The 18,371-nt window shown below is 43.9% G+C and overlaps 8 protein-coding genes across 8 annotated transcripts; 6 read left to right on the top strand and 2 right to left on the bottom strand.

The window, feature by feature from the left end:
* Nucleotides 1–1,562: 1,562 nt before the first annotated feature.
* CANTADRAFT_42470 (uncharacterized protein) lies at nucleotides 1,563–1,793 on the top strand (the record flags this gene model as incomplete). The annotated part of the gene is made up of 1 exon (XM_020208909.1): nucleotides 1,563–1,793. A coding segment is annotated over one exon (231 nt), but the record flags the coding sequence as incomplete, so codon positions are not given.
* Nucleotides 1,794–2,734: 941 nt separating this feature from the next.
* Nucleotides 2,735–3,079, top strand: CANTADRAFT_58054 (uncharacterized protein; the record flags this gene model as incomplete). Its single annotated transcript, XM_020210762.1, has 2 exons — nucleotides 2,735–2,911; nucleotides 2,969–3,079. 2 exons carry the CDS (start codon nucleotides 2,735–2,737, stop codon nucleotides 3,077–3,079), a joined length of 288 nt encoding a protein of 95 aa, XP_020061822.1.
* Nucleotides 3,080–3,416: 337 nt separating this feature from the next.
* On the top strand, nucleotides 3,417–4,064 carry CANTADRAFT_57814 (thioredoxin domain-containing protein; the record flags this gene model as incomplete). Its single annotated transcript, XM_020210734.1, has 1 exon — nucleotides 3,417–4,064. The coding sequence occupies one exon, from the start codon at nucleotides 3,417–3,419 to the stop codon at nucleotides 4,062–4,064; it is 648 nt and encodes a 215-aa protein (XP_020061821.1).
* Nucleotides 4,065–5,530: 1,466 nt separating this feature from the next.
* Nucleotides 5,531–5,986, top strand: UBI3 (ubiquitin-ribosomal 40S subunit protein S31 fusion protein; the record flags this gene model as incomplete). Its single annotated transcript, XM_020207068.1, has 1 exon — nucleotides 5,531–5,986. The coding sequence occupies one exon, from the start codon at nucleotides 5,531–5,533 to the stop codon at nucleotides 5,984–5,986; it is 456 nt and encodes a 151-aa protein (XP_020061820.1).
* A 600-nt stretch (nucleotides 5,987–6,586) lies between these two features.
* Nucleotides 6,587–9,306, top strand: SEC10 (exocyst subunit). The gene has a single exon (XM_020208197.1). The coding sequence runs from the start codon at nucleotides 6,788–6,790 to the stop codon at nucleotides 9,251–9,253; it is 2,466 nt and encodes an 821-aa protein (XP_020061819.1). The 5' UTR covers nucleotides 6,587–6,787; the 3' UTR covers nucleotides 9,254–9,306.
* Nucleotides 9,307–9,594: 288 nt separating this feature from the next.
* On the bottom strand, nucleotides 9,595–10,942 carry CANTADRAFT_92576 (putative lipid phosphatase; the record flags this gene model as incomplete). Its single annotated transcript, XM_020211961.1, has 2 exons — nucleotides 9,595–9,611; nucleotides 9,667–10,942. 2 exons carry the CDS (start codon nucleotides 10,940–10,942, stop codon nucleotides 9,595–9,597), a joined length of 1,293 nt encoding a protein of 430 aa, XP_020061818.1.
* A 652-nt stretch (nucleotides 10,943–11,594) lies between these two features.
* CANTADRAFT_35648 (uncharacterized protein) lies at nucleotides 11,595–12,311 on the top strand (the record flags this gene model as incomplete). The annotated part of the gene is made up of 1 exon (XM_020208649.1): nucleotides 11,595–12,311. A coding segment is annotated over one exon (717 nt), but the record flags the coding sequence as incomplete, so codon positions are not given.
* Nucleotides 12,312–12,753: 442 nt separating this feature from the next.
* CANTADRAFT_24268 (cohesin-loading factor complex subunit) lies at nucleotides 12,754–17,586 on the bottom strand (the record flags this gene model as incomplete). Its single annotated transcript, XM_020207064.1, has 1 exon — nucleotides 12,754–17,586. One exon carries the CDS (start codon nucleotides 17,584–17,586, stop codon nucleotides 12,754–12,756), a length of 4,833 nt encoding a protein of 1,610 aa, XP_020061816.1.
* Between the last annotated feature and the right edge of the window lie 785 nt (nucleotides 17,587–18,371).

Raw genomic sequence — 18,371 nt, 5'->3', positions numbered from 1 at the left:
TCCTAGAAATATATTCATTGCTGGGACCATGAGTTTTGTAGATTATTTAAACAAGCCATCTCTCTGAAATCCGTGTGCCATGCTTCATTGAAGAGATATCTTCGCGTCGTGGGTTGTACTAGGAGCTACTGAATATCAATCCAATGAGAAAATCTGTTTGACCATGCCATGAAAATATGAGTATTTGTAACCTCAATTTATGACGGGTTGAGTATCTGAGTACTTGCGTCTTAATTGAAGGTAAGTGTTTAGTGTGGATATTTGGCTGTTGTTCATTTTTGCATCCTACCATGCCGTATTGCAAATAAAAATTGGAGTGGTGGTTGAGGTATTATAAATAGTTTAAGTTATGCACAAAATTCGTATATGGCACTGATCACGTACCCAAATCCCATTTAAATTTCACAAAGGTTAAATGAATACAGGGGTACATGTAGCTTCCAGGGTAATGTCTCAGGTTGAATGTAAGGATCTCACAGAGCCATGCATCTATGCTCAAGAAATAGATCAGAAAATTTAAAAAAACATGATGTTCATTCAAATTTAACCAACCATATTTAATCCTAAAGGATTTTATTTCCTTTATGCCCCTAATTCTTTCTGATTATCTTCTATTCCAAGGTCGAAATAGACTAATTAATAGTAATAAAATTAAGACAATAAATTTAATTGTAAAAAATAAAACTCGAACGAGTTGAGTTATATCTATTGCCCGCATCCATGTTAAGACTACAGCCTCGCTTCAGCATTTCTGCCCATTTAAGACCTGCCCATGAAGAATAAACGAGGATTACCGGTCATCAATCACGTGAATCATCCTCCAAACGCGACCGGAAGTCGCGTACCCCGGCCCAAATCCGGCCCATCTCATCACCTCAAAAAATTAACTGGTAGGCCTATTTTCATGGTGCCCACAAACGTTTAATGAAACCATAACTTCAGTAAACCGTCCCTCCATCTCACGTCAGTCTCCAGCAACCCCCTCAGCAGTGGTCACCTGTACATAGACCATACCACCATTCCCTTAGTCATTGCCTAAGTCATTTTCACAGAGCATGGAATCACGTACGCAACACACTCGAGATGAAATTGACAAGAATAACCTGAACGTGATCCACTTGCCTTCCAAGCAGATAAAACATGAACCAATGCTGGACGAGATCCACTTACCACCGTTCAAGACGTCAGATAATGTTCAAGATGTAACTGAAAATAACCACCCTTTGCCAGAGGAATCGCAACACGATTCCCTCGAGCACCTCTTTTATGAACTCAACGATTCTCCCAATAACCGTCCCAGCATTCCCGAAGAAATCGCCCCCAAGACCGAAAATGGCCTCGATGACGAAATCAACCAAGCATTGTTATCTTTCAACAAATTCAACCGCAATGACCAGCTCGAAATCCTTCTCAATTCAAACCCTGAAGACTCTGCATTGCCCCCTTCATCATCGTCCTCCTCTGACAACGGCTCGCCATTCGACTCGCCAGACACCCTCACCAGCATTGCGACCAACGAAGACGAGTTCAAGTCCGGAAAGCCGCAGGTTGTGCCTCCCGTGAATAACTCGACGGTGGCCTCCATCAAACAAGCCATGATCAACACCTCCAAGCTCACCTCGCTCTTCACCACCTTGAAAGTCACCTACTTGAAGTTGTGCAAGGAATTCAACTACCTCTTGTCCAAATTTAACGAGAACGAAAAGGTTAAGATCGAGCTCATTCACGAAAATAACGAGCTCAAGCGGTTGTTGGCAGACATTATGAAGGAACGGGAAAAGGATAAAAGACAGTTTGACCACGAGCTTCAGCTTGAAAAGAACAAGCACAAGATGTGCCATGCGCAGACAGTGATTAAGACTGAAACGAGCGTAGATGTGGTTGAGGATAGTAGAACCAAACGAAGAAAGAGAAGAGCAGAGGGCTCTTAAGCATCCGAGAAAGTCGACCAACAGCACGCACCAAGCCGAGAAGGACGTTCCGAAGTTCAAGCATTGTTCGCAGCAGGCATGTCTGTGGTCGTCCATGAAACACCACTTAAAAAATTCAATAGCATCACGGTCTCGAGTCCATTAGAATCCGTACCATACGAACATCCATTTATAGAAAATAGCATGAAGGGCCTTGAGTCCATTATACACCCGCATTGAAGCCATTTATAGAAAATAGCATGAGGGCCTCGAGTCCATAATTATTCCGCATTGAAGCAATTTATAGAAAATAGCAGAATCGATAGTATTAGTCCATTATGCGGAAACCCACTAAGCAGAAAGGGACAGTCTAGTGTTTTGTCCAGACTTGCCATCCCAGGGTAAATAATGATTCAAGTAGGTTTAGTCACACTCAATCGGTACCGATAGTGCACCCACATAATTCCGCTTCTAATAGCATAGATTAAATCAAGAGCCGACTGAATTGCTACCAATAGCGTTACTTGAGCACCATACTACCATTTCTAATAGCGTATCTGTGAGAACCAACTATCGCCAGAATACTGTACCTTATACGCAGCATCTCACGCGAATGATCCAAACAAATCATCCGCAGTTTAAAGATAAGAACCCTTATTGAACAGCCTCATTCGGGAGTGAAATCACCTCTACTTCGCCAACCAGCTACATCTACCAAAGTCAAGTGACCCACTGTCAAAAGCACCACGATTGACGAAACCAGACTGACTCTCCCCACAACATCTCAGGCATAAGTGACAAGGCCTATACTCCAGATTTCCACCATGTCCTCGCCCATTCCCACAAATACACCCGAGCCTATGTCCATTGACGAGTACCAAGAAACAATCCTAGCAGAATTGAACATGATTCTAACCACCGTGAAACAAATCGATTCCAATTTGGTTAAATCGATCGGCTTGCTCGAAGAAAGTGTGGACATCCAAAAGAACGGACAACCAGTGACGCTGGACTGGAAAACCAGAAAGAGGTCTCGAGGTAATGGATCTGGTGGTCAGAACCTGATCTGGATCAATGACAGCTTGACATATAAGGAAATGGTCGTGCGGAATGTTCAGGCGTTGTCTGATGTGTTGAAAATGTTAGACGCGATTGAAGGTGAGAAGTGACCAAACGGAGGAACAAGCTATAGATAGCCACTGCTAGTCACGGAGAACGAAGTAGGACCAGAAAGCCCAAATATTGTCACGAATTCACGGATAAAACCGAGAATAGCTGGAAACCTAACGATAGCGACTCAGAAGAGTACCTTACATTATCAGATCGGTGTTGATCATTCACCACACCCTGAGCATATTCCACACACAATAGAAGAACAACCAACATCAGTTGATATATTTCACTCATTTTCACACCAGATAGTCGAGTGATTAACCATTTGATAGACTAGCCTGACTTTTCACCACACATCCCGATCGACCCACCTTTGCACCCACCCTTCACACAATGGACCAGCAAATATCACAATTGGTAGAAGGATACCAGGAGTCCAAGTTAAGGCACCTCAACGACCCCGACAATGAGTCCAGCGATGACGACGAATTGTTGGAATTGTTAGAGGATGACGATGTTCTTTCCAGATACAGAGATGAAAGAATCCAACAATTGACCAAAGAACTCAAGAAAATCGACGACGTTGTTGCCGATACCAACGATGAAGAGTTGGGACGGGTGGTCAACATTCTGGACGAGAAGGAATTGATGAATATAGTGACTCAAAACGAGTTGGTAATCATTCATTTCTACCAGCCCAACTTCCAACGGTGCAAAATAATGAATGAAAGACTAGCCCAGGTTGCGGAGAAGCATCTCACCCTCAAGATCCTCAGAATTACCGCCGAATCAGCACCATTTTTGGTCACCAAGTTGGGAATCAAGGTGCTACCCTTTGTTGTCATATATAAGAAGGGTAAGGAGCTTACGCGTACTGTTGGATTTGAGAAATTTGGTAACGATCCAAATACATTCCCTGTGGAGGCTTTGGAACGCTTCCTAATCATGCATAACGTGATCAACAGAAGAACGATCAACTTCGGCTCCATTCGGAGCAAACCGCAGAAGGCTGAGGACGACGATGACGATTTGGATATATGATGACGTTTCAATATAGGAGTAAAACGTCTTTCTAATCTTAAAGCACCTAAATTAATTCCATAAAGAATATTGTCGGTTTTGATGGCCTGATGGTGTCACTGTGATGGTTTGACTGAGTGACTAGGTTTCAGCCGATGATGTGTTGCAATTCGATTTTAGCACACTGGCTCCGAATCATTCCGGCTCTTCAGTAACGCTTCTTTGTGTAACTGATCAGAACGTGTAAATGGTGCTATTTCGAAGCAATGACAACAAGACGTCCCAAGGGACCCGGCCCATCCATACTTCACAAGGAGTCATCTGAACTCTAAAATAGATGGTGCTAAAGATCACACCACAGCCCCGGAAATGGCGGAAATGCGGGTGCCCATCCTGAGTCCCATTGTTGCAGGGTGTTTCCCTTCAACTAACGATATCAGCGGATGTACCAGGGGAGGATGTTAGGGCAGTGAATTAACGATGTTTCCTTTGGATCCTTCTAGACTTGTAAAATAAGGGTGTTTTCTCCCAGAGTAGACTGATGTTTCCTTTAGATGCATCCAGAGCAATGACTAAGTGTGTTTCCTTTGGATATTCCTTTGGATCTCCAATATTCCTTAGATGTTTCCGGTGACATTTCCTTGACTCACCGGCAGATGAGCTTATTAAACCACCTGCGCAACTTTCCCTGGCCATCACCATGGCCAAACTCGAGCTCAAAGAACACCTCGTCGTCCTCGTCCTCGTGTTGCCCCTCGTTGTACCCAAGAGGTCTGTGCTGGGACGCATGGTGAGCCTTGTTGAGCAGTCTTCCGTAGTAGAACTCTCTTCGGTGCTGTAATACACGATCACCCAACATTGGCTTCATTCAGATTCTGGTACCACTGGTGTCCAAGTTGTAGTTGCGGCAGTTGCCGTTTCTTAAGCGGTATTGGGGTGTGGACGAACGATGGCTGTCTTGACCCACAGGCAGACTGAGCACTGTGTATATTGCAGGTCTCTGGTGGGTGTGATCAGTACAGGAGCTGACCAGCGGTTGTGTTGGTGGAACTGACTGGAGGTGTTGTAGTTTGGTTTGTTGTTGTAGACTACAGGTTGTTGCGGGAAAGTGGGGGTTCTGGGAAACGTGTTGCTGGTTGGACACACGTGACTGCACTTTGGTTGTCTCTGTGACTATCTCCTGCGTCTGGTGGTCCGGCTGGTCCGTCTGTGTGGTTCAGTAACTGTTGCCAGTGCTGGCAGTTGCTAATTAGTTGCAAAAGCCTGACTTCCCAATCGGGCGAGGTGCGGCCAGCTCCAGGGCACAAGCCCTGGAGCACCCCAAAACACGTGACCAGTGACCACCATTTCTCCCGCACCGGCGGCCCGTTCCAAGCGCGCACGTGACGCGAAAATTTTCCACGCACCAGCTATAACTTTCCAGCATCTCCAATCTCTTTTTAAACTAATCTTGGTTAGAAAGAAGCATCAGTTGCAGACAAGCCAAAATGCAAATTTTCGTCAAGACTTTAACTGGTAAGACCATTACCTTGGAAGTCGAGTCCTCCGACACCATCGACAATGTCAAGTCCAAGATCCAAGACAAGGAAGGTATTCCACCTGACCAACAAAGATTGATCTTTGCTGGTAAGCAATTGGAAGACGGCAGAACCTTGTCCGACTACAACATCCAAAAGGAATCTACCCTTCACTTGGTCTTAAGATTGAGAGGTGGTGGTAAGAAGAGAAAAAAGAAGGTCTACACCACCCCAAAGAAGATCAAGCACAAGCACAGAAAGCACAAGTTGGCTGTCTTGACCTACTACAAGGTTGACAACGAAGGTAAGGTCGAAAGATTGAGAAGAGAATGTCCTCAACCAACCTGTGGTGCCGGTGTCTTCATGGCCAACATGAAGGACAGACAATACTGTGGTAAGTGTCACACCACCTTCAAGGCCAACTAAATATGATATAGTGTGATAGGAAGGCATTTACTTGCTGGCCTGTTTATAATATAAACATAAGTCTTGATAGAGTGTAGATGGAGTGAGTGGCTGGTAAAAGTTTACTAATGGTGACCTAGGCGGGGGCTGGCGCAGCTCGAGTACAAACCACTAAACGTCTCGTATGTGAAGGCGGTGAGGATGTGATGTGTAAGGGCGTCGAGACTGCTGAATTAGTACGCTAAATTTCTCTCTATAGATGTAAAACAATTACGTCCATAAACAGCGTAAATGGGCTCCGATATATCACTTCTTCAATATCCAAAGTGCCACTTCTTCAATGAATGAAGCTAGATCTTTAGGCATATATATTTCAATTCCGAAACGCAAATAAAATCCAGCCACCATAAATCCATACAACTAAATTAATAGCTGCTGGTAATAACCTGCTATTTTGCATCGGGGCCAAAATTGTCACTGAGAGCAATAACCCCGAACTAGATACCCTTCAACGTGCTAAATGTCTCAGAAGATGTAAATAATCTAAATACTTCCTAACATTAATATCCCAGACCATATTAGATAAGCAGGGCTATATGCAGGAATAACTATAGTTCACGAATCGAGACAAACACGCTGGACTACCACGTCTACCTTGCAAATACCCTGCGTCCTGTTAGAGGGGGGAAACTGACACCAAGATCCTGCGTACCTTACCGAGAGGGCCCCATACACCCTTGAAACCCCGAACTTCTGGCACTCTAAACGGGATACACTGCCGAAACAGCCCCAGCCTGTTCTACCATATATGACCGCATCAACATGAGCTTCTCTATCTATGACTTGGACGAGAACATCCGCAAGCTCTTGAATCTCGACAATTTCCTCGATGGGCTTTCTGTGAATGATTTCATCGAAGAATTGAGCAAGGACCATTTCTTGAAGGGGGCAGAAGTGAACAAGTTGGAGTACTTGGATCCAAAGCCATACATCAGAACATTCGAATCCACGCTAAGAGAGCTCAAAGAGTTGAACATCGAAAGCAACCAGCAACGGGAGCAGTCGGAAAAGATGGTGGAATCGTACGAATTGAAGCACAGTGAAAACGTCATGCAATTGGCAGACCAGATCGACTCCACAGTGTCCAAATTTGATTTGCTAGACTCCAAGATATCACAGGTGTCGTCCAAAATCAATCCGCTAGGCCAGTCCCTTAATAAGATCACCAATTCGAGGGACAGATCGCTCGAAACCATCTTCTTGATCCGAGCGTACCATGGCTTCTACGTCAAGGAGAAATACGAGCCGTTGGAAACCCTCAGATTGAGCAAGAAGTACGACGACAAGATCAAATGTGCAAAGACAGTCAACAACTTGTTGACGCTATCCAAAAAGATCGAGTCTCCAGACTTGCCCAAAACCACAAAGTGTGTTAATATCATAGAAAAGTACAGTGAAACGATGGAAAGAAATTTATTGAACAAGTTCGAGATCGCTTCCGAGGACAACAACTTCGAGTTCATGCGTGAAATAGCCTCTATCTTGTTTGAGTTCAACGGGGGAGCCAACGTGGTGCAAACGTTTGTGAGTAAAAACGATTTATTGTTGGAAGCAGAAAACGACATGGAAGACGACGGAGAAGGAGAAAAAGAGGAAAGCATATTGGACAACGAGGCCATCTGGATCAAACTATCGGACCCCAACTTCGTGGGCATCATAAAGGATGCGCCAACAGAGTCATTATTGCAACGATTAAGAATAGCCATAAAGGGTCAAGCCAGAATTATCCAGCAGGTCTTCGACAACCCAATCCCCGTGTTGAAGATTTTTATCCAGAGAGTCTATGCCCAGATGATCCAGAACAAAGTGAGTGCATTGCTCCAGTACTCGTTATCTGTGAGCTCGTTAAGCCATGTCAGAATATTGCATTCCTTGTACACCTTAGTTGGAGATTTCACCAAGGATGTCAAAGAGTTCTTGACTACAAATGATTTTGATGAAGAAAATGAGTTGAGCTCAATTTTGGACCAGTCCTACTACGATCTTTTTATCGAGTATACTTCCGAAAATGTCTACTTTGGTAGAGAGAAGAAGAACTTGGAAGACATCATCTACGAGTTGGTGGACAAGTTCAATCACTACAACGAGAGGGCATTATCAAATCAATTCTTGTCTACAAAGCTCGAAACCTTGGAGAATCTGGATATAAGAGGAAATGGAGGAATTGCTTCTGGTACCGATCACCAGAATAACGACAAGTTCAATTTCCATTTCTCGGAAAGAAAGAGATTGAACCAGTTCAAGACGTTCATGAAATCAAAATTAGATAGACAAGCTGCAGTCAGGCCAGAGGACTTGGAAGAGCAAAAGGAGTATTCCTCTTTGAGCATCACCAAGGTGGAAACCATTTTGAAGTCAACCATTGAATCCATTGCCAGGGTTTTGGAATTATCTCCCACCAAGGCACCCGAGTTTTCATTGGAAATCTTGGAAATTCTCCTTTTTGATTTCGGAAAATTGTACATTGGTGGTGGTTTGGAAGTTGCATACGACCAGTTAAAACAAGAAGCATCCAAGGTAAGCTCGGTACAACCGTTTGATTTGGTGTACACCACTTCGTTCAACTTCGTCAGCGAGATCTTATTCTTGATTTCTGCCACCGTCAAGAAAATCATCGTTCCTTGTGCATTAAACTCCCCTAACATTAGAAATCGTATGAGTAATTTGACCAACAATTACATTTCCAGGTGTGAGAAATCGTTGAACTTGATCTTGACTGAAACCTTGGACATGATTAGTGGACGTATATCATACATTTTGACCAAACAGAAGAAAAAGGATTTCTTATGTGATACCATCGAGGATGATACTGAGGCCTGTGAAATATTATCCGACTTTCTCCAGGCCATATATGCCACGTTCTCCAGCACCCTCAACAACGCCAACTTGAACAATGTGCTTGTGAAGGTTGGTATCAACTTGTTGAATCAACTCTTGGAGCATTACAAAAAGTTTACTGTCAATTCGACTGGTGGAATCGTTCTTACCAAGGATGTTATTAGATACCAATCTATCATAGACGAGTGGAACATTCCTGATTTGAGTGAAAACTTCCAGTTGCTTAAGGAGATTGGTAACTTATTCACAGTTCAAGCTGAACTTATCAGTTCGTTGGTTACTGAAGGACAATTGGCGCATTTGAAACCATTCAATGTGAGACAGTATGTTGCCAAGAGAGCCGATTTTAATCCCAGCTACATCGAGAGGTTTTTCAGTTTCAAACAATAGGCACATAGGCGACTCTGTCGTATTTAAACAATGCATAGAACGGTGATACTTCACACATTGTAGATTCTTGAATTACTCAAACTTAATTCATTAAAATAACTAAGTCATTCTATCTTCATCAAACTCGTAAGTCCGGCACTCCAATGAGATTTCATCCATACACATTCGCCTACTGATACCATCAGTAATCATTAAACTCTGAATGCATTGGTGATGCTTAAATCAAAATGCATGAAAGTACTTGTTGATCAAAAATAATGCTATGATCAAGCTCAAACCACTGTTCCAATAAAAGCCAGCATAGTCTCTAGTTTCCGATACCAGGCTTATTCTTGATTGGTTCAGCCTGCGGAAGATTCTATTGAATTTCTTAGGAAACAAGTACTTCAAAACGAAGTATGCTTGAGTAACACCAAAAATTAATCCGTATACCCGCAACGACTTGTATGGATTTGGCATGTAACATAATTCTGTGTTGTAGGTGAACGTCGAGTCGCTAGATCTTAAATCGTTCCTAGGATAACTTGAGCCAGCAGGTTTTCCCACGGAGTCTATCGGATTCAAATGGCCATCCACTGGATTATTTAATGAAAGCAACTGTATTGCCGGGTACTTGATTCCACTGGTCATGGCACACGATTTGGCTGCGATTTCTCTGGCGATGCGTAGTTCATCTTCAAACGTGTAGAACTGGTGGATATCGCAATAGTCATGGTCGTCGCCTGCGAAAAGGACCACCGGGTTGATGGTCGCGAGAACTTTCTGGCTGATGTCGTACTCGATGACTGTCTGATATTGCTTGCCCTTCTGGATGGGGAACGGGGTTTGTTTCTCACGCAATGGCCCACAGGGCGACTTGTCGTTGAAGCGATAGAGAGGCACATGCAGCAACAAGATGCGTGGAAACTTGGTGTTGATTTTGTCGTTGATGGTGTCCAAGAATTGCTTGGGTGCAGCATTCACGACTGGGTCTGGGTGTGACAACGAGATGGTGTCCAAGAACACCAATGTGTGGTTGCCCAACTCCACGTAGTCGTTCAGGTCGCCAAAGTACTGGGCAAACCGGTGGAGCACATGGTGGTCAATTTTCTCAAAGCCTATGTCGTGGTTTCCTGCGACGATGTTGATGGTTCTTCTGTTGGCTTGCTTGGGAAACACTGCGTTGAAGCGTCTGTACTCGTTGAGCCATACATCATCATCCCACTCCCGTCCCCCGTCGAAGAGGTCGCCCAAGAAGATGGTGGTGTGGGGGTCAAGCACCTGCTGGATGTAGCGGTGGTTTCTGTGGAGGTAGTTGTCAGCAATTCGCCTGATGATGTAGTTCAACAACGCTGGTCTGCCCTCGTACGAGTACTCGTCCACTATCTGGGGATCTGCCAAAAATGCCACACGGTGTGGTTCTGTTCCCAGAGGCCACAGTTCCCAGTTAGTCCATTGGCACTTGTTGATGACACTAGCCACTTCTATCCTCTCGAAGTAGTGCAACGCTGCTAGCCACGCCACGAACACCAATGCTAGCGCCTGGTAATGGATGGATCCAAGATGGGTGGCGACTGAGGTGTGGTGTCGTTTTGCAACGAAGTATGGAGAGTGGCGATTGTCGTCTTTGGAGTGGCTAAAGTCGTCCTTGGAGGCGCCGCTGTCCTCCTGGGGCGAGTCGTCGTGCTTGTCTCGTCTTCTGTAGCTCATGATGGAGTTGAAGAGGAGTGTAGGAGAAGTGATACGCGTTTGGCAACAAACAGACAAAGGCAAAACCTAGAGGTAGAGGAAATCAAAGGAAGCCAGAAAAGTCAAAGGAAGCCAAAGGTTAACACAAGGCCGACGGAAGACTACGACAGGCTCAAACACACTAGGAGTCACCAAAAGGCAAAGGCAAACACTGGTCGTTCAGAAGGCATACGCTCATACACGGCAGCGATAAAGCAGTAATTCGGAACGGCTCGACGGCTCAGAAGTACTATCAGAGGTCAACTCTAAGTGCTGCTAGAAGTCAACTCTAAGTGCCGCTAGAAGTCAACTCGAAGTATTACCACCAGAAGTACTACCAGAAGTACTACTCTGCAAGGTTCATCCGGGCTCCTCGTCAAGACAGAAGCCAATAGTGGCGTGAACTACCAGTCAGTCCCCCAAAAGCCGGTTCCTACCGTCCGGCAGCCAACAGACAAGCTCGTCATCTTTCATCCAGAGGGAAGAAAGCAAAGACTGTCACAACAGCCATCGACAACTCTGCTGGATCTGGCATCGTGTGCTAAATAAACAAGACACGAAGCTATACAATTGCACAGGCCTCCGTCAATCTACTCCCATGACTAGCACCACGTCTGGCGACGACAGTTCCCGGCGAAAGCTCAGATCCAAAGCTGGGCCTACCAAGAAAACAGCCAACTTGTTCAATTTTGAGGTCAATGAACTCCTCTACAAAGACCAGGACATCGCTATCAAGCAAGGCACCTCCTACGAGAACATATACAGGTACTTTAATGATATAGAATTGCCCAAAGTCCATGGAACTCGAGAAATCCAGCTTCTCGAGAACCTACTACCAAGACGGACAAAGCACAGTCGGGATGCATTGGACGACCAGGTGTATGAAGCGTTCCACAGAAAGATGAAAAAGGAGGAGAAGGTAATGACCAACGAAGAAAGACTTCGGATCCTGAATGAAGTCGACAATTTGCACACCCAAATGGAACTTCTTCATCGCTACGACTGGATCCGACACTTACCAGAAATCACCCAAATAGATGATCCCAAAGACTTCGAAGAGCTCGAGCACAAAAAGGAGTTGACCATCCATGAGATTGAAAAGCTCTTGAGGAAGCATGAAGACTGGAAAAGGCGAGTCGATGCGCTCAACTCCGATATCAAGGAATACGAGGTTAGTGACGAAGAGGAGGACGAGTATTCTGCTTCCATAGACCTTCTCAAAGACAGGCGTCGCAAGCAAAGAGCTGCAAAATATGGGCCTTGTATTAAGTTGAGGTTGAACAACGGATACACCCTTATCATTGACCAAATTCTTCCCCCCAGAATTATCAGAACCGTGGTTCTGGACAAAGAGGCAACGAAACCGATAGCAAGGCACCATGATGCCAAACCTGCCAGAATTCGTGACCTGACAGTGCCTGCAACCCCAAGAGGCTATACCAGGAGAAGAAAAAGCTACGTGAAACTTGAAGACCTCGACTCAGGTGTAGACCTCCAGTTGAACATCGACGAGGATGCTGCTTTTGGAACACGATTGTCCCATATTGTTCCCTTACCTGAGGGTTTCCGGTTCCCGAGATATCTCAAACGGTTCTCGGAAGAAAATGTCGAAGAGAGAAGATCTTTCAGGAACAAACTACACCACAAAAGTAATGATGTATGAATTTATGTATTATAGGAAAATTATAATAATTGACCTGCTACTGGTACCAGACGAGTTTCGGATATAAGACGAAGTAGGGATTCAGATGGAATCTCTTTAAGCTCAAGCGTAGCATCGGCTATTCAAATGATCATAAAAGCTCCATGCGTTTTTGGAATGCTTCAATGATCGTTACAACCTCCGTTTCACTTGGAGTTGGATACCACACAGCTAGCTCGAAGCTACCGTGGTTTGCAGCCTTCAAAGGCTGCCGTAATTCGTTATCAACTTTCCCGGGGCGAAAGGCATCGATTTGTTCTGGAGTGACGCCATATTTACTCACTAAGTGCTGTCTGAGGTCGATTATGGTAATCATTGCTTGAAACAATTTGGTACTTTCACCAGATTGCTGGTCAACGTGCTTTGAGTCAACTAGATCCATTAAATCTACCCCAGTAGTGGCAATTTGCTTATCCAAGCAACTGATCAAGGTAAGAACTTCTTCGAGTATGGCAAACTTAACAAACGCAATATTCTTCGACACGTATGGTATCAATGAAAGGAGATCGACTTTATCGTCCTTCTTTTCCACTTGGGCACTCACCACCAACACTTTGCACAACGATTGAACAAACTTCTTTCTTGAAAGGGAACTGTTTCTTACTATCTGGTATATGCTTTCAAAGAATTCTATCTCCTCGAGGTATGCCTGCGATACCCTTTTCCGGTAGTCTGCTGCCAACTTGATTCCTTCCACATAGCTAGTTCCCGTTAAAGATTCGTGTTTATCATAAAGCTCTTTGTGGAGGTCTGTGGCGATTTTCCCAATCACAGAGTTTGTGGTTGATTCCAATGCTATAATGGTGGGAATGCACAATTTAGGATTAGCGTAGCCCAACTTAATCACCAACTGCAAAAATTGGATTGGTAGGTAGGAAAAATGCCCGGAATCTTCAAGACATAATTTGAGGATGCGGTGAATATACCGTTGGACTATCCCAGCGCATATCCCATCGTTAACGTAGCTTTTGGCATTGCCGTGGAAAACTGCCACGTCAAGTTCAGACTCATTGGATAGCTTCTTTGAAGAACCATTTTTTTTGTATGTCTCATTTTCTTCTGTTTTAAGGAACTCCATGAGTCCATACACAATTCCGTGAACTGTGGACAAGTCGTTCGACTCAAATTCCTGATCAATGACTTTCAAGATGGCTCCAGACATGAATAGCTTTGGATGGGACGAGCAAATGTTGATTATGTTGGTAATGGCGGTGTTTCTTATGCTAGGATTCGTAGCCAGATAAGTGAAGTACAATAGAAACTTTATAATCAAGCTAACCACCGACTCTTTAGCTTTGAGCCCAAGCAGTGTTTTCAAAAACACTTCACGGTGTCTCTCAAGCTTGCAATATTTTCCAAAACAGCCTAGGAGGTGTAACAACTTCTGCAACTTAGGAACATCAGTCAGTTGAAAGTCTTCGGATTTTGCTTTTGGATTCTTCAGCTTTTTCATATCATCTATGAACGGTCTGATATGTTTAAGGCATGAAATAGTTGCATTTGCTAGCTTAGCAGTTTCATTCTTCATCTCGCTTAGTTTCCATACGCATGGCATGGCTACCTGAAGCTCTTTCAGGTTGAATTTGGTGAGCTGTCTGAGTAAATGGGGCTGGACGTAATCCAAAAAGTCGGGCCTCAAAGAGTCAATTCCCTTCAATGTGTAGTGTAAAATCTCTAACCCGTAGAAGCATAGCTTATTCCCTGAGCTCTGATCCTCGATGATAAACGGCTGCAACGACGTCAATTGATCCTGTGAAAGAAGGGAGCTCTCGCACTTAACAAAGGTCGAGATTAGTTTCATCGAATTTTCAATTTGGACGATCTTGGACTTGGGTTCCTTATTGGAATTCAGTGAATCTTCCGTGGCGTCTTTCGAACTGTCCTGGGTAGACTCCTCCAGTTCAATAATAGAATCTAATACGGAGTCCACTATTAAACTCAATGAACCTTTAATCAGGTCCCTATTATTGGAAAGCACATCGTCCACCAAGAAGTTCTCAAAACTCTGAACAGTCTTCCCTCCTGCGGTCACTATCTCGACCATTACCTCGCCTCTCTTCATGGCTGATGCACTGGCCACCGGTTTATTTTGGACAGCTTTTTCTTTCTCCAATGAAACGAACCACACATCCAACAAATAGCTCTTGGCTAACTCCTGGATAGCATCATCTTCGTCAGCCAAGCGCATTAGTAATTTAGAGGCAATATTCACTCTGACTTGCTTGGAATGACTATTGATATACATTTCTTTGGACAATCGTATCACCCGTTTCCGAACTTGAACACTATCATCGTTCATGCAATCGCATATCGCCCTATGGAAACCTTGTATCAATTCTGGTTTGGAACTCAAGTACTTGCTTACCAAATCAACAACAGCATCTCGAACCAAAGGAGATGAATCCAGGAGTCTGCTGGAAATGGAATCTTGGATGTAAGGCGACATTAGCAAGGTGGGATCCACTTCAACCAAGCTGGATAAGATCTTAACTGCACGGGATTTGGATTTTGTTTTAGAGCTTTCCATACACTGGAGGAGGGTGGTAAGAAAGTTTTCATATAACTCGGGTAATTCCTGGGATAGCAAAAGACTTCTGTATGAGATTGTTGAAGACTGCTCGCTATCAAAGTTGTTTCTTTTGATCAGTTCACCATTGAATACACTGATCAATGCCTGATAAAGAGTCAATAACATCGGTTTCTTCTGCAAAACGTCTTCCTCACCACTAGAATCTAATTGTGGATTATCTGTACCATTTGACTCCACTAATGGCTGTAACATTTTTATAAATTTAGACACCAAGAAAGTTCTGGACGCTGAGGTGCTGGCGGTTTCTGATACTTTTCCCTGCAAGGAAACCAAGGAGTCAATCATACAATTCTGTATAAGTGCGATATCGGTCTCAAGAGCATGCTCTGTTAATGTTAAATGGCTTCCGGGTAAATTCCTGAGATGAAGTATCTTTTCTGCTGTCACACCTAAAACTTCCAACAAATAATTCTCTAGCAAAGCAGAGCAAGTCTGGGATTGTATTGCAGCTAAAAATACCTTCATTATAGAGCTGAGCAAATTTTCCGAGCTTGACCATTCGGGTAGGCTAAGCAATATCAACAAATCCTCAACTAGGAGTTCCAAAAGTTGCTTGGAATGCTGTTCAGTACTCTTCGAAAGTCGGTTCAACAAATAGGAAGCAATCTCAGTTGATATATCCAACAGCCCTTGAACCACTTGTGTGGACTGCTTTACAACAGCTAGGCACTTCTGGTGGTTATTGACTTCGGAAATATATTCTTCGGATAATAGCTCAGCAATGAGCGTTGGCTCAGCACTGGCCTCCACAAATTTGACTAGCAATGCAGTGACTAGCTGTATGTTACTACCTCTGAGTAATTTATATTGCCTTGCAATCAACTTCTGTGTTGGGAGCTTCTCCAAGTTTGAAAGGACTTCGTTCAAGATAAACTCTCGTTGATCCTTGGAGGTTTTGTAAACGGTCACGAGCAAGTTCAAAGATGCTATCTTCAAATTTTCAAGGGTATTCGTCCCCAACACTGACAGTTTTTCTTTCCTGTTTCCGTCCAAAAAGATCAATACGGTTGAAAGGTACTCCAATTTGGTCAAAAGACTTTCCTCCATCACATTTTGTGAGATATACTCGGTTAGCATTTCAAAAATAGCACAGAGGTCGTTTGACAATGTGGAGAACATTGGACGTAGAACCTTTAATTTTTGCTGGGAGTCGGAGCTCAATACGCAGACTGGTCTGATGATATCATCCACTAGCTGTGAAGTCAAGTCTACCACCCCCTGGAGGTATTCATCAAGGTATACTCTTTTTTCAGGCCACTTTCCCACCAAGATCTTCATCATGATTTTGGAGATCATATTGAATGTAAAGCAGTCCTCGAAAAAGCGTTGGACCAAGCCAATGGATTGTTCGAACTTCACATCATCCTCCTTAATGAGGTTCTGAATTTCGTTCCAACTTCGCTGCTTCGCTTCTTCCAATGCATTTAGACAAACTTCCTGAAATTTGAATATATGCTCCATTTTTGTTTGATGGACGATTGGATGCTTTGCGATTCTGTACAAGCAATCATATAGCACTAGCAAGGTGTTGATGGAGGGTACTTGAACCCCGTTGTAGTGCACCCAGTGTGGGTCTGGATCTGAGGTATTTTGCATTGCATCCAATAGGTTTGCAAGCACAGTGCAGAAGTAGTCAAACGACTTTTCTGTTATTTCGCCGTCAGTAACGTAGCTTTGCTTTTGGACTCGTTTGGACTCGATGTGCTCATTAGTTTCGTCTTCTAGAGCTCTCTTCATATGGTTATTTGCACCAGATTCCTGGGGCGCGACCGAAACGACGCCATCTATGATGCCCATGAGGCGTAGCTCGTGTCTATACTTGTTCAAGTACCTCTGGTTGTGTTTAGCAGTGGCTTCTGTGGATGACTCGTAGTCTTTTCGTACGGAAAGCCTAGACTTGGGCTCGTGTCTAGAGGAGCTGGTAGTTTCAACCCCGAAAGAAGACGGTATTTCTTGGGCGCTTAGAAAGATGTTCCTTTCAAAAGGCGGCAAATGAGTGCTGGGGTCGGGATAGAGTGTCGTGGTGGAGTCTTCTGTCGTTTTGGCCAGCTTGAAGCGGATCTCTTCGAGCTCGTCATCATTGTAGGCGCTAAAATCGTTGGATAAAAACGTCATAACATCGTTGAACCGCTGAGGGTCTTGGTTTATGGCATCTCTAGTTTGCCTTGCTGGGCCGTTGAGCAACATGGCATCTATGAACGAGTCATCAGGTTGTTGGAGAATGGTATTGGTAGAAACTAGCGGAGCTATATCCTGCTTTGGAATCAAATGGAGAAGAGGAGTGACGCTGAGGGCTTCCCTCAAGTCGATTGGATGTCGTTTCTGGTTCGTCATGCTGCTTCCGACAGGCAGCGGGGTATGCTGGATGTGTGGCTGTGAAGAGTAGCTAGATCAATTGCATCTCCAGAATAAGCTCAGATACGCGATCACGTGACAAATGTCATGTGACTCGATATGGTTATTCATTTCGTGGTCCCTTGATCTATCCAGATTTGGCACGAAAAGGCTATGTTGGTAGCTTTGGAATTTTCGTTGTACTTTTTTACCTTTATTTCTTTCTATATCTTTCAAATTCGGTATTAGACACCATACGCAACCACTCATGGACTGTACCGTGCCATTCAAATAGTCCTCGTTGTCTGGATGTCATAGAATACAAGTATAAGTCTAAAAACTAACCGGACTTATACAGACGTCTATATTGGGCCAACACACCAGATAAAAAATGCAAATTCAATTTCAGCCAGTCTTATTGCCAACTGGCAATTCTATACTCGTAATTTTGATGCCTGGATATGAGTATAGAACTGGTATGAATGTAGTTATTGCAAAACGTCTGAAATCTGATATTTGAGTCTGTGAAGTTTGTATTGTAAGCCACATTACTCAAAGAGATAATGATAGCTTAACTAAATATGAGGAGGTAGTCTGGGACCAAACATCCTTACGACCACTAGTGAAAAAAAATTGTATGACAATTGGCTTTTTAGAGGCTGTCTATTTAATTCACTGTGATATAAATGAATTTCGACCACAGTATCACACAAGTGACTTTTTCTACCATCAAAGCCAAATATGGTTACAATTTACTTCGCATGATAAATCTTCCAGATTCCGTT

This window comes from Suhomyces tanzawaensis, assembly GCF_001661415.1.
Source record: "Suhomyces tanzawaensis NRRL Y-17324 unplaced genomic scaffold CANTAscaffold_10, whole genome shotgun sequence".
NCBI lineage: Eukaryota > Fungi > Ascomycota > Pichiomycetes > Serinales > Debaryomycetaceae > Suhomyces > Suhomyces tanzawaensis.
The sequence above is the reverse complement of the archived record's forward strand: the minus strand, read 5'-3'. Positions and strand labels throughout refer to the sequence as shown.